At 48.8% G+C, this 14,459-nt stretch overlaps 1 protein-coding gene across 3 annotated transcripts in view; it reads left to right on the top strand.

Moving 5' to 3' along the window:
- LOC135900770 (optomotor-blind protein-like) overlaps positions 1-9,172 on the top strand; it is a 115,253-nt gene extending 106,081 nt beyond the window's left edge. For 2 of the 3 annotated variants that reach the window (XM_065430333.2, XM_065430332.1), the window contains exons 5-6: positions 4,862-5,082; positions 5,686-9,172. In XM_065430333.2, the coding sequence (XP_065286405.1) occupies positions 4,862-5,082; positions 5,686-6,539 (1,075 nt within the window). In that variant the 3' untranslated portion in view covers positions 6,540-9,172. The remainder of the gene's footprint in view (positions 1-4,861; positions 5,083-5,685) is intronic. The other variant, XM_065430334.1, reaches the window with a different exon arrangement.
- The last annotated feature ends 5,287 nt before the right edge of the window (positions 9,173-14,459 follow it).

Raw genomic sequence — 14,459 nt, 5'->3', positions numbered from 1 at the left:
TGAGCTCGGGAATAGACCGCAATGCTTGCGCCATCGGCATCATAGAAAGATTAAAAAGAAAAGGGGACAGCACAGAGCCTTGGGGCGTGCCGTAGCTACCTAAATCGTATGAAAGGGATTGCTCTGTGCCTATGTGTATCGTTGCGGTACGGTTGGATAAAAAGGTACATATGTAGTCATATGTCTTTCCGCCAACCCCAATGAGATTAAGCTCTCGGAGGATGGCGGAATGTGAAAGGTTATTGAAAGCTCCGTGGAGGTCCAGAGTGAGAATTGCTTGCGTATCTAGACTGCTATTAGGTGTAATGATGTCATGCTTCATTCGAAGCATGATATCTTGGCATGAGAGAGATTTTCGAAAACCTACCATTTCTGATGGATAAAGATTGTTGTCCTCCATGTATTTACTGAGCCGGTTGAGGATGACGTGTTCGAGTGTTTTACCTAGACAAGAGGTTAGTGATATAGGCCTGAGATTAGAAATGTTGAGTGGTTTGTTTGGCTTTGGGATAAAAATTACCCTGGCATCTTTCCACGAGCTAGGGAGGGTGCCTGTGTCAAAGCAGTGATTGAAGTACGCCGTAATGGCTGTGACAGAGTTGTCGTCTAGATTGCGGAGTATTTTGTTGTTAATAAGGTCGGGGCCTGGTGCTGACATTGTGCGCAGGGTGGCGAGGGCATGGCGAACCTCTGCTTCCGTGATAGCGGCGCTAAGTAGCTCGTTGGGTTCGCCAGTATATTTTGGCATGTCATACTTCTGAGCGGGAGGCAGATGTTTATGGCGGAGGTCGTCGAAGAATCCGTTGAGATTGTTCTTGTGTGCATGTAGCAGTTTGTTTATGCTATGGTTGTGGTGTGTGCGCGATGTGGTTGGTTCTAATAAGTGTCGCAAGAGTTGCCATGTGCGCTTGTTATCGAGGTTGTCATGCATGCTTTCACATACCTGGCCCCACTGCTGGCAGGCCAGTTGCGTGGCGTACTCCTGGATCTGGAGGTCTAATTTGGCAATTCGGAGTCTTAGTTTTCGGTTGAACCGTTGCCTCTTCCACCGTTTGAGAAGAGACTCTTTGGCTTCCCACATGTGTAGAAGCTTGGAATCAACCGTAGTGAGAGCGGTTTCGGGGGGCAGAGTGGTAGTGTGCGTCTGGGCGTCTGAGTGTAGTTGCTGAACCCATTCTGAAATGTCTTGAATGTTTGTGGGAGCTGATATCTGGCGGGCCTCTCGAAAATTGTCCCAATTGGTAAGGCTGAGGCGTTTGGGTGCGAAGGGTTTGTGTTTGAATTGTAGTGTGATGGTAATGATGTAATGGTCGCTACCGAGGTTAACTTGTGAGTTGTGCCATGTGACATGTTGGATTCTGTGTGTAAGCGTAAGATCGGGGGAGGTGTCCTTAGCTACGCTATTGCCTAGCCTGGTTGGTGCATCGATGTCGTTATGTAATGTGAGTCTGTGGTCTTGTATGTGGATCCATAGGGCTCTGCCCTTAGGAGTAGAAACGGAGTGACCCCACAAATGATTGGGTGCGTTGAAATCTCCAAGGATTAGGAGGGGGTGGTGGGTGGCAGCGGCAATAGCTTGAGCGAAAAGGGAGTCAAAGCGGTGATGTTTGTCTTGTGGACGACTATAGATATTGAGAATGTAAAGGCCAGGTGCATTATTTTTGCGAGGAATAATTTCTAGAAAATCGTGCTCTATATCAACGCTGTCGAATTGGGAGTGATTGGCAGTGAGGTGCTTTTGCATAAGAATTGCCGTATCGGGCCGGGAGACCTTATTGTTCTGATAAACATTATAACCTGGAAAGCTGATTAGTCCGTGAGTTTCCTGAAGCGCAATGACAGCTGGGAGATTAGAAGAGGAGGCTAGAAACTGCTGGAGGTGTGCTTTCTTTTTTCGAAACCCCCTACAGTTCCACTGCCACACTTCAAGCTCGGAGCGGGTCGGGTTATTGGCCATTGTTAAGCGGAGCTGGCGGGGAGGCGGATCGAGCAGGTGCAGCTATGTTAGGTTGATTCGCGGTGACTCCAGCTATCCAACTTGTAGTTTGTTGGATGTGTGCTTGTACGAATTCAATAAATTTGTCGAGCTTTTCATTCCTGGATGTGTAATCTGTATTGATTTTTTCAATTGCAGTGAGTATATTATGGAATTTAGTTTCCAAAGCGGTTAGCCTGTCGTTATAATTTAAGATTGTCTCGTCCAGGGTGTCCTCTGATCGCGGAGTGCTCGGAGTTTTACGTTTGCTGGGGGGAGGGTGAAGCGGTTCCCGTTCAGTGGAGGGGCTAGTGTCCATAGGGCGATGTGAAGAGGTTTCAGGTAGGGCTGATGGATGATGAGTCGAAAGGGTCGTGTTAGAGAGAGGGGCTTCCGAGGTTGAAGTAGAGGGGTGACGAGATTGGAGTTCTAATTTAAGTTTTTGAATTTCGGCTTTTAGAATTGTATTTTCTTCAAGGAGGGATTCATTATTAGCAGTCTGGTTTGAGGAGCAGCTGGAAGAGGCTACCTTAGCCCAGCTTACCTGGGGTGGGTTGCGCGAGGAGTTGGCGAGAGTAGGGCTTGATGATAGAGCTGGCCAGGCGACGTCTTGGGAAGTGTCTATGGACTTTCTAAGAACTTTCTTGCAAGGCGTATCTGTACATAGATTGAATCGGGAGCCTACCCGCAGTGGTTGCTCAGTGGCTTTGGTGTTGGGCTGCTGAACACGAGGTCGCGGGATCGGATCCCGCACACGGCGGCCGCATTTCGACGGGGGCGAAGTGCGAACACACCCGTGTACTTAAATTTAGGTGCACGTTAAAGAACCCCAGGTAGGTCCAAATTTCCGGAGTCCCCCGCTACGGCGTGCCTCATAATCAGAAAGTGGTTTTGGTAAGTATAACCCCATAATTAAAAAAAAAAATTGGGAGCCTAAATTGTTCGAGCCATTTGTCGAATTCGAAAGGCGTATTCGCAAAAGTCAGAAAACCTTCACTCGGGAGGCTTTCGCCGAATCAAATATTGCAATCTGAAATATTGCAATATTAATAAATGCAATTATTATAGTGCGCATGGGATGGAGAGCCGAATTCGAATCACATTTGGCATAATAGTGAAGGGGATCAAATTACTACTCACCTATGTATAGCTACTATATCTTTTACTATTTTTTTTTAAGCGGGCGATGCGCGTATTGGGAATAAAAAGAATACCTGACTACGCGTGGTTTCATAAACCTGGCGCTTGAGTAACGGGACGGCAACATTCCAATCAGGGCGCTTCTACAAAACGTCGGAGAGCAGATTTATTTATTCACTAGGATCAAATTGGGAACGTTCTCAACGTTCTTCGACGGCCCCTGTGAAACAGCAAATCGCCACACGTTTATTTTAAACCATTGCTTTTTGCTTGGGGCCGTTCCGAATCTTTGTCATGGATATAAGATGGCTTCGCCCTTGAATGAAGTTAACGTGGGACGAAGGCATACCCCAGTTCAGCATTTAAACCACAAAATGTACTTGAGACTTTGCAAGCGCCACGTTTCTGTGCGATGGCTTATAGTATGGAAGTATAGCAGTGCTGCTGACTTGTCTTCGACAGGCAGCTGTAGCTGCACGGTTTAAGAGGAAGCTTTAGCTCGAGTTCTCCTATCTAAATACATGTAAAAGGAGAATTCGTTTTCCTCGGCAACCACTGCAGTAAATTTGACGGGGTTTGCTGCATTTAAAAGAAACACTTAAAATCTAGTGACTGTTTGTTTCGAATTTTCGATTTAGGTTGTCAATTTTTTATAAAAAATTGGCAAAATCGCAAATTTTCAGAAAACGAAACTATCAAGTTTAGAACTCCGTAACCCAGCAAGAAAAAATGATATCACAATTCTGTGAATTGTATCTGATAGCACATCTAAAGCGGACAAAATTGATATGTTACACATGAACCTCAAAAAAAGTGTCAATGTGTTATTACAACTTTTGCAGAACCCTCGGAAATAACGTAACAAATTCACGTAACATATAAAATGACATATCAAATTTGTCCGCTTTGAATGGTCTAATGGATGCCGTTTACAGAATCGCGATATGTGTTTTTGATGCAGAGCTATTAGTTTGTAAACTTCGTGCTTCTATGTTTTTCCAACTTCAGAATTTTTGAAAATCTTTTTAACAAAATTCAAGCCCTAAATCAATATTCCGCTTCCAACAGTCACTAGAATTTAACTGTCTCTCTCAAATGCAACAAATTTCATAAAATCGGTCCAGGGGTTATCTCAGAAAAACGTTTTTGCGTTTTTACATGTATTTGAATAGGCCGCGTCGGAGTTGGGCCCGAGCTAAAGCTTCCTCTTAATACGTTCTTTGACTTGGAGCACCGCAAGTGTTCAAGTCGCTAAAAATCTTCTTTGACGTGCACCGACCGTCCCAAAGGTCAATCCTATTCGACGCCATTATTGATGGCGGCGTCGATCGCTTGCCCGCTCGTCCCGATCAGGTCAGTTTCCCATCGATCCGCCCATGTCCAGACTAGATAGGGAGTTCTTGAAAGCTCCGTCGATTTCGCGTTTCTTTGTGTCAATTTTTGTGTTACCTTCCTGGTCGACGTTCCTCTGGACCCGTCCAGTTATAATGTGTGCTGTAGATGGCAATGAAAGATTCAAGTCATGTCTAATGACGAAGTCAACTCCGTTTCAGATTCTGGCCGGAAGTTGTTTGGAGGCTGAGCCAAAACCTATACTACTGCTCTGCGACTGTTGTTGTTGTTGTTGTTGTTGTTGTTGTCGTTGTTGCATGGCTCGCTGTGTCGAGGGAAAGGCTCGCGCTGTTTGCACACGGCCAGTGGCTATAGGAAGACCCCCGTCGGGTTCGCCCTTCTGCTTTGTCGCAGGAGACAGGCGATGCTGCTGCAGCAGGCGCCGTCTTCCCTGCACGGGGGTTCCCAGGGGTCGTCGATGGGCGGCCGCATGTCGGCCACCAACCACCACCACCACGCGGCGCTGGTGTCCGGCCAGGAGGACTCGAGCGACGATGACGACAAGCTGGACGTCGGCGAGGCGTCGGACCTCAGGCCAGACGGCGTGCTCGGCTCCAGCCCAGGTCGTGACTCCGGTATGGAATCTCTCTCTCTGTCTCTACACGATGCGCACATTCGCCGTCTTGCGCATAACTTATGCGTCTGGCGTGCCCGTAGCTTGCGAAAGGCGCCTTATTATATAGTTACAAGCTGGAAGCCGAGACTCTGAGCGCACTCTTTTGCGCGTGTACGAGTATGCCGACATTCTCCGTATATATATTACTCGTTATGATTTCAATAAAGCATATCCATGCGTAAACAGTTGGCGTAATTAAAGAGGGGAACACAGCTATATGCTTTGACACAATACGTAGCTTCCGCATACTATATACAATTTCCTTATTCACGCTGTATATATCTCGGAAACAAAGTCAGAGAACAGCGGAACCAGTAGAGTTCTACAACAGTGGTGGCGCTATACATCGTTGAGACAGCTGCTCAAGTCGTATTCGTGAGTACATCAGAGCAACTCAATTGAATAAGGGAATTTTTTTTAATTGTCATAATTCATGAAGCTAACGTATTCAAGCGTTTCTTTTTTTTAGTATAAGAAGTGCAATATATAATACCACCGCGTAAATAGCGATGCTTTTGTTTTCGTGATCCCAACTCCGTTCCTCTGCACTCCGTCACCGCAGAAGACCGGCGCGACGACCGCCTCGACGGCCGCTCGCCCCTGAGCAGCACCGGCTCCGTCGACCTGCACGACCGAGGCGGCAAGCTGTCCGCGAGCGCCGCGGCCTCGGGGCTGCCGCAGCCGTCGCCCCTGCTGCCGTACTTCTACCCGCCGTCGCTGTACCCGCCGGGGCTGACGCTGCCGCAGCTGTTCTTCCCGGGCGCGGCCGCGGCCGCCGCAGCGGCAGCAAACCCCGCCGCGCTCTCCTTTCTCATGGCGGCCAACCACCCGCTGCTGAACCCGGCCGGCTACTCCGAGGTAGCCGCCAGGCTGAAGCAGCACCGCTTCTCGCCCTACACCGTGCCGGGCAGTCCGTTCGGGGCGCCGCAGTCTCCGTTCCGGTTCCGGCCGGGCGGAGGCTTCCTCGACGAAGACGGCTCCCCGCCACCCGCCCCGCGGTCGCCGCTCGAGACGGCCTTTCCGAGGCTACACCAGCGGCACCCGACGCCCCCTTCTTCGTCGACCTCTCCGCCCCCTCTCATACCGGACTGCGGGACGTCGTCCGCCGCTCCGTCGTGCTCGAGCAAGCCCGGCACGCCCGCGAACTCGGACGACGGCTGCAACTCGTCCTCGGAGGGTTCGCCCTGCCGGAGCACCTCCGGCGGGTTCCCCTCCGGCGTCTCGCTGGCTGCCGCGTCGGCGTCGTCGACGAGGAAGCCCGCTTCGTCTCCACTCTCCTCACGGTCGACCTCGAGCGACCTGAGGAGCATCGAGAACATTGTGAACGGACTCGAGCAGCGTCGCAGGGACTCGATGGCCGCCGCGGCCGCGGCTGCCATAGCTGCCGCGCAGCAGGACAGCAAGGCCGGCTGCTAGTTGACAAGATCGTGTGCAATGCGCGTTGTGCTTAGACGCTCGGGCTGTGCGCGCCTGTACTGCACCGCTACACTCCGTGTCGCGGTGGCTTCGCGGAGCACTCGTGGAAAGCTTCCGGTTTAGGTCTCGCCGTTACATGTGCCGGTGAATCCCCTACCGCGTGCGTGAACGTCGCTTGATCTGTTTGTTGGTGCTGCGACAGAAGCCAACAACGGTCTTGGACGTCGTTTTGTAACAGTGCGAGGTAGAGATGTAGAGGTGCGAGGTGTAACAGATAGAGGTTACTTTTATGCCGTAAGGCGTAAAAAGAGAAGAAGGAAGACGGGGAAATTCACGATGCATGTCACGGCCTGTTTACGTCAAACGTTTACGTTTACGTCATTTTGTCAAACAAAATGTAAGCGGAGCCACCGCAAGCTCCACCAGACTTCTTCTTTTACCCGACCCTTGCTCCTCGTACCCAGCGAGGTGATACGAACGAAAGGCATTATCATTATCCATATAGCGCCTCGATGAAACTCGGTTTTAGCCAGTGATGCTTACTGCCGCGCACACACGAGCATGCATAGGGTGCTTCGCGAAGCAAGTGGGGGCGGAGTGTGCGAGTGTACATTGTTTGCGTCTGCAGGATGTTCTATAGAATGTTCTTGTGTTTGTACGTCTCTGTGCGTGTGTTTGTGCGCGACGACGCACGTCCTCAAGCATCGACGGACCGCAAAGCTTTGCTGGTCAAACTTTCTGCCCGTGTGCCGACGATGTGCGTGAAACTGCTGCTGTGGACTCGGGACGAGTTTATGTGCCGTATACGTGAACGTCATTCGTACGTGTGCCCTGTGTGTTACAATTATTTTTGTTTTTTTGAGGCTGTTTCAACTGCTGGGAGCGCTTGTCATCTCTCAGCTCCGCTACGAAAGGAACGTGCGTATACGTAACTGTATAATACGATGATGATGGACTCGAGCGTGGTGCGTGACTTGCCTTAAGAAGGTTTTGTTTACGAAACCGCGCGTATATATACTGAACGGAAAACGGATTTGTAGCGTAACTAGAAGCTGCACTTCCTTTACTCGCTCGTCGTGTCGGAGTTGGCAAGTTTGCTGGCCTTGTGTTACCGGGATAGCTAAGAGCATTTCAGCGTGTAAAGCTGAGGTTGGTTGACGTAAGCGTGTTGCAAAAGCTAAAAGGGCCGCGCCGACTTGCGTCGACAGCAATTCAAATGATAGAAAGAATGGTCGGTAGTCGTTGCATACCGCTCGCGGCAAGTATTCGGCGTTGTCCTCGCGACCAAACTCACACCAAATGTCTTTTTCCGGTGAAAATTGTGAATGAAAGCGACATGTTTACGTTTAAAATTCTGAAAGCATTCTTGTAGACTCGGAACAATGCAGTCATTGAAGCAGTTCAATGCTATATTACACCGTAATTTATTTTTTAAAGAAGAAAAGGTCTGTGGCAGTAACTGGAAATAATTTGTAGCCATTGCGACCCGTCTGTTTCGGCTGGCACTCGCATCGCCTAAATTCAAGAGAACGTACTGATTAGCTATAGAATCATTGTGTCTTGGTGTGCACTGACGTCCTTTTGCTTTCTCTCTTATCTAAAGCAAATGTCGTCAAGTTTTTTCGCGAAGCATACGCTGCGTGACTACACATGTGCGTCACAAGTAGGCGCGTTACCTCGAAGGCTGCGCACGTATTTCTGAAAAAAACAACAACAAAAAAAGAAGCCGGTTGGCGATGGTTAAGGCTTGTTGCCGCAGGTCGCGACGCTGTTTCCAGCCTCAAACCTAGATATCTTTCTTTTTTCTTTTTTCTTTGCTCGCCTCCCGACAACGCTGCAATCGAGTGAAACGAAGACGAAGTGCTATGTGCGTTTTCTGTAACGCTTACAACGCCAGTGTCAACAGTGTCGCTGCGACTTTTCTCCCAAAGTCGAGGCCCTGAGAGAACTTAAGAAGGAACCGTGGGCACACCGCCACTAGTTGATATGTACATAGACATAACTATATATAAAGTATAAATATATAAATATGTATACAGATGACACGGAACTGCTGCAATATCTGCGCATGTGCTACTGCTGCATGTGACGCTAGAAACTCGCCAGGCCATGTTGTGTGCATTTTACAACACCCTTCCAGAGCGCTTTTTTTTTTATTTGTAGGGATCCGAAGATTACAGGAATGAGAGCTAGTTTCTAAACTTGCTGCGCAAACTTATCCTCGTCTTCAACTTAACAGAATTAGCTAAGCGCCCAGAACAGTGCTTCGCGTTTGCGAGAGTGTTGTACTTATTCCCCGAAGTTTCGCCAATCTGAAACAGCATGTGATCGTCTGCGGTCGTTATTTAAATGCAAGCAGTAGTATGCAGAACAATTCTGCGCTTACGCGTCAGCGAACCTTGCCTGGTCTTGAATGCATACCCGACTCGGGACACCCTACACCGTGCATATATAAAAAACAAAAAGAAGACGTCGCTTCCTTCTTCACCTGAAGCAAGCCACAAATAATTCTTTTTTTTTTTTTTGAAAGAAGTCCTGACTAAATTTCACTGCGCGCGGCATCGCCAAATCCACAATAAAGCTGTGCAACAGAAACGAAGCAAGCTCGATGCAAAAGTGTGCTCACCTTGTCGATTCCCATGCAGTGTTTACGTAGCAGCGATCACTGAATTTCGCTCGCGCGGCGCGTCAGTCGTGCATTCATCCGCGCCTATATGTGTGGTCTCGCCGGGCGCCCAACAGCGTCTACAGGTTTTTTGTTGTTTTTGTTGTTTTACTGCTGTGGGATATAAATACGTGTAATGCGCCGCCGTAAAGACCAAGATACCATGTAGCAAAGCTGAAAGAACCTCGAAAGTGATTTCCTAACGCTTTGTTCGAAAGATATACGACGGGCGAGAATGCGCGCTCACGTATGGCTGTCAGCAGTGAACGCCCATTTGTGTCTTACCAAAGACGGTTCCTTGACTGCAAGGGATCGGAGGCATCACAATTTCGATTGCGTCTTCTATGTACCTTTTATATATATTGCGCTTCCACTGATAGATTGCAAATGACGGAGAAAAAAAAAGCTCGTCAAGCGTGCGATAATTATTTATGAGCTAGCTTTTTCTTGCCCTTCTGACCAGACAAGCTTACCTTCAGTGGCAACGTAAGAATTCACTACGCAAGCTTCCGCCCAGAAAGCCGCTCTACACGGCCCCTCTGTGTCTGCGCGCTCCAAAACATAGTTCCCGAGAGACGCCGACATCGATCGACGTATGCATCCCCCACTCTGATGTCACCGAAATGAGTGAATGCAATTGGCTGGAGCATCTACACAAATATTCCTTGTTTTGAAGAGCGGTTCATTCACCGCTGCATTCTTTGACTTGAACTTGTCGCCGATTATTGTGCAATCGACGGCAGCGTGACGTCACGGAGTGGGCGTGTGAAACGTTATGACGTAACCGAAATCGACTGTCATTACGCACTCACAATATTCTGGGTGGAGAATAAATGTATATCGAGCAGTGCAAAACATCGTCGCTTTGCGAGACTGCGCAATCTTTTGCGAACTGATAGGAGCTTACAGAGCGCAGGATCAGGCAAAAACACTGGAACGAATGAACATGCAGACAGAGCACAGTCTTGCGACTTTATTCACTGTATAGCATTCACACATACAGACAGACATTCATGGCCTTTTCAAGAACAAGACTAACCAAATTTTTGCCCTACCAAAGGACTACGAGCCGTGACACGTGACGAAGTAGCGTGAAACCAACATCACGTAGGACACCCGACTCGTGATCGTGAGCGGTCGCTCTACATATCAGAGAAAAAAACTTTCATTCCGGTTACGGCCGCGTGTGCATACACGACGTATATACATATAGGGTGTGTCAGGTGATGTTCGTTTCACTGTTCTTCGTCCCGTGTCGCTGCTCCATTTATTCTTTGCGTCTGTTTGAGTTCTTGGTTTTTGCATCGATAGAATATCGCCTGATAAGGTTGTAGCATGCGTGCTTGTGAACAAATTTGGAGGACAGCGCCCAGTGGACGTTTCTTTGTTCCAGTGTTCTTGTGGGATTGCGCGTTTAAAGCTAGCCATAGATCTCGTTCTATATATGTGTTTTTTTTAAATTATTGTTGCTTATCAGCAGTGAAGTGACATCTGACGAAAGCTCAAATTCTGATGTCTCCGCTCCTTTGTTCCTTTCCTTTGTATGTTCTTTTCTTTATTTTATTTTATTTGTATGTGTGAGTACGCACTTTCCCGTGTGTTCGTGTCACTGTGTGAACGGGTGCAAATCCGGGAAGGGGAAAAACAAACATTTCTGTGGCTCGCTCTCGCCTCCATTGCTCCATGCAGGAGAGACCCGCATCGCTGTACATAAATCCACCTGCATGCGCTATTGTTCAAAGAGGAGCGAGAAAACAAGGGACAGAACACTTCTGGATGAGCGGAGTGATGCGTGTCTGAACAATAAAATGAACGACGACTGTACAATGAAACCAAGAACGACTCTACGTGCCTGGCTTTATTTCTTTTGCCTTTCTCTCACTCTGTCTTGCTCTTCGGAGCTGTGACGTTTCTCTTTGCGTGCGACGGACAAGTCATGGTGCACAATGGGCATTAGCCAAAAGAAATTTGCGGGGCTTTTAATATTCGCAACTTTCACGTACGGTGGCGTCGTCATGCGGCGGCGGCCGGAAATAATCGAAAGATTATACTCGCCGCTGGCTGCCGCCCGTTAGTGTGGCGTATTGGTGTTGTCTACGCTTTTCCTTCCCTTTGGTTGATGTTTTAACGCGTTCAAAGCTCCCGTGGGATCCTGAAGGACACTTAACATGCTCAGAATGAGCAAACATAGAAGTAACCGTATTTGCTGCGTGCCGCAATGGGTGCCGAGCGGTAGTTATGCGGTTGGTGATGTGAGCCTTCACTCATTCCCACCGGCTGCGTCCATGAAGAAGAAATTGATTATTAAGCTGCGAATCAGCAAAGGTTTCACAGAAGCGATGAAGGTTTGCAGTGCGTACTTCATGCCGGAGGACTTTTTTTTTTTTAATACGACAGATGAGTGACAATTCCGAGCACTTGAAATCACGAATAGACGCACGTCCATAAAGACGCAGGCATAGCACCATATTATGTGCAGGGAAAGAAATAACGCGCAATTTTAACTCATATGTGTTGTAGGATGATTGATGCTTGCGTTCTTGCCACTCATGCCCTTGCGGCTACGTTGGAGCGCAAACATTCTCCCTGAAGCCTTGTACCTGCTTCAAAATTTCTTGTTCTCGTTCATACATTCGTGCTGTGCAACGCCGGCTTGACATTCCGCCATTTTCGAACAGAGAGACGAGTTTCTCATTTGTGCATCAAAGCAAAGTGACGCAGGCGTAGAGGGACCTGGAATTCGTACCTCGTCTGCCACTTCGATGCGCGGTTGCAACGTGTGCACAGGTGCGCATGACTGCACTCGTAAAGTAACAAATCCTAGTCCAACAAGCGTTAAACTACTGTGCAGTGTTTGCGTAGCGAACCCTCAGCTGATCTGCGTGTATATTATTTTATAAAGATAACTGGAAGAATGAAGCGAGCATTACCGCGGACCAGTAAATGTCGGCAATGTATCGCTTGATCTGTCTATAGGCAAGACGCGGTAGGACTCACGCAGGCTGTAAAACTACCGTAAGACTGTAGCTTGCACAGCACGCATAAAGCGCAATAACCAAATTGCAAGGGTGAACGGTTATCGTATTAGCTCGCAAAAGCAGTCAGATGTGGTTTTTTGTTTACTTCTGGCGTTCAACATACAGCTTTGTGAACACAGGCAGGGATAACTAGACAAGAAATTTTCGCACACAAAACGCTGCTTTAGGGCTGCTTTTCACGCCGTCGATGTAAATGACTTCGGTCGCGCGACACCAGGAAGGTTTTTTTTTTCTCGACACGGCAGCTTATTCAAGCGGTCTAAGTAACAACTTGCAGAGAGCACCACACCGTATAAAAGTTCATGGTACCCACTCAAAGAGGTCAAATTAATAGAATAGCAAATAAAAAGCACGGTCACTTCTCTTAATAACACCGTCGCGGTAAAACTGAAACCACAGCTCATGTGGCTTGCTTCGAAGTCGCGAAGTTTTTAAGCAAAGGCCTTCAACAGTCACAGACGTCGACGTGCACGCTTTTATGCCGCAACACACAAGAAGATCAGCGAAGCTGGCTTCGAATTCCGGGTTCTGCTCGCCCAATATGAGCCATTACGCACGCTAACGACAGCGGGCGTGTAAATTGAAGAGGCATTTCAGCATAACGACGCGAAACAACATGCCACTGAGCAAGACGACCGCAGCACTGCACCGACTGCTCTAGTTCTTAATCTCTCGGACAGCCATGTTGGATTTAAGGTGGCGCCCCCTATAGGCCGTGAAAGTTGCGAATAGTGCCACTGAGAAGCCTCAAGAAGGCTCAGCGGAAGTACGGCTCGCGCGTGTCGTGCAGCCATTATTTCCCCGTACGTCGCTAAGGTAGGAATAAGAACATTTTTACTCTTAGAAGAAAAAAAAACAAACAAAATGTTGCGTGGAAGAAAATATACGTATTTACAATATACACAGTTGCGAGGTTGTAGCTCAGGAGTCACGGTACCACCATCTACCGATCGTCGAGACACTTCAACCTCCTCTTCACCTCACAACATCATTTCGTCCACAGCGGCACAAACTCGTACGTGACAATATATACGTTTTTCATGCTCAATCCGCATAAGTTTGTACGGCTTGTGTGAGTGACTGGGAAGTACACAGGCAAATAAACCCTTCGCACGGACTGCCTAGGCAAAGTGTGCATTAAACATGGCCTTCTGCCGTGCGTTTATTGTAGTCGTGTGGGAACATTTGAAAAAAAGTGCAACGGAAAATCGAACATCCTGTTGTTGTGTTCGGAGCAGTATTTTCGGGAAAAAAAGTTCCACAGATCCAGCGCTAATGTTGGAATCTGTATGTGAAGCGAAACTTTGGCGATTGGGTCAATTAAATGCTAACCGATTCATTGCGATGCGTACAATTGAGGTTTCATTCTAAGCAGCGTGTAATCTGAAGCAACGCGTGTCAGGCAAGGAATCTCAGAGGGGAGAAAAAGGGGCTTTGCTTTAAAAAAATACAGTATTTGAATTTTCGCTCTTAATTCGGTCTTGACTGCAGTATAGCTCCAATAACAACTACGAACTGCAGGAGCGTCGCAGTGCCAGCCACGTCGCACTTTCCAAAGCGATCGGTGTACGCTATATAAAGACGTCGACGACGGCTAGGACAACCTACTTATAGTGGAGATACAAAACAAAAACACACTGAAAACAGGAGGCAGAGAGAGAGCATATATTTGCGAGGCAGGCGCCAGGGCAAAATCGCATTGCTCGCCGAAACTGGAAGTTCACGGGACGTTCCAAGGGAAGGAAAGACGATCCCACCAGAAAACTCGGTCCAGGGACTCGGTTCGCGCGACAACATCGCCCAGTCGTGCCCACATGTGCGCGCAGCGCCGGCGGTGGCGTGAAAGTTGACGCCGAAATGTGCGTCCTTTCGTCGAGGGTCATAAGGGGAAAGACAATCTGCGACAAATCTTTCCTCGTCCTCCGGCCTCTCGCTGTAGCCGGCGTCTCGCGTAAGTACACTGCGCGCTCGTACGCGCACCAAGCGTTGCCTGCGTCGGTACGGGCGGCGCGCGGTTGCACGGCCACGGCCCAGACAGGCTGCGCGTTCTGCCTTTCGAGACGAAAATGAGGCGCGTCGACTTCCTTCCGGGACGGCGCGCATCATTCTCGCGCGCCCGGATGTTGCCTTCTGCCGTCCGACACGAACGCACAACGCACACACATGGAGACGCGCACGGGCGCTGCGGCTCGGCGGCGCCGCGTCTACGCGCGCTGC

Source organism: Dermacentor albipictus, chromosome 2 (genome assembly GCF_038994185.2).
Source record: "Dermacentor albipictus isolate Rhodes 1998 colony chromosome 2, USDA_Dalb.pri_finalv2, whole genome shotgun sequence".
NCBI lineage: Eukaryota > Metazoa > Arthropoda > Arachnida > Ixodida > Ixodidae > Dermacentor > Dermacentor albipictus.
This window is presented reverse-complemented; position numbering and strand designations above follow the sequence as displayed.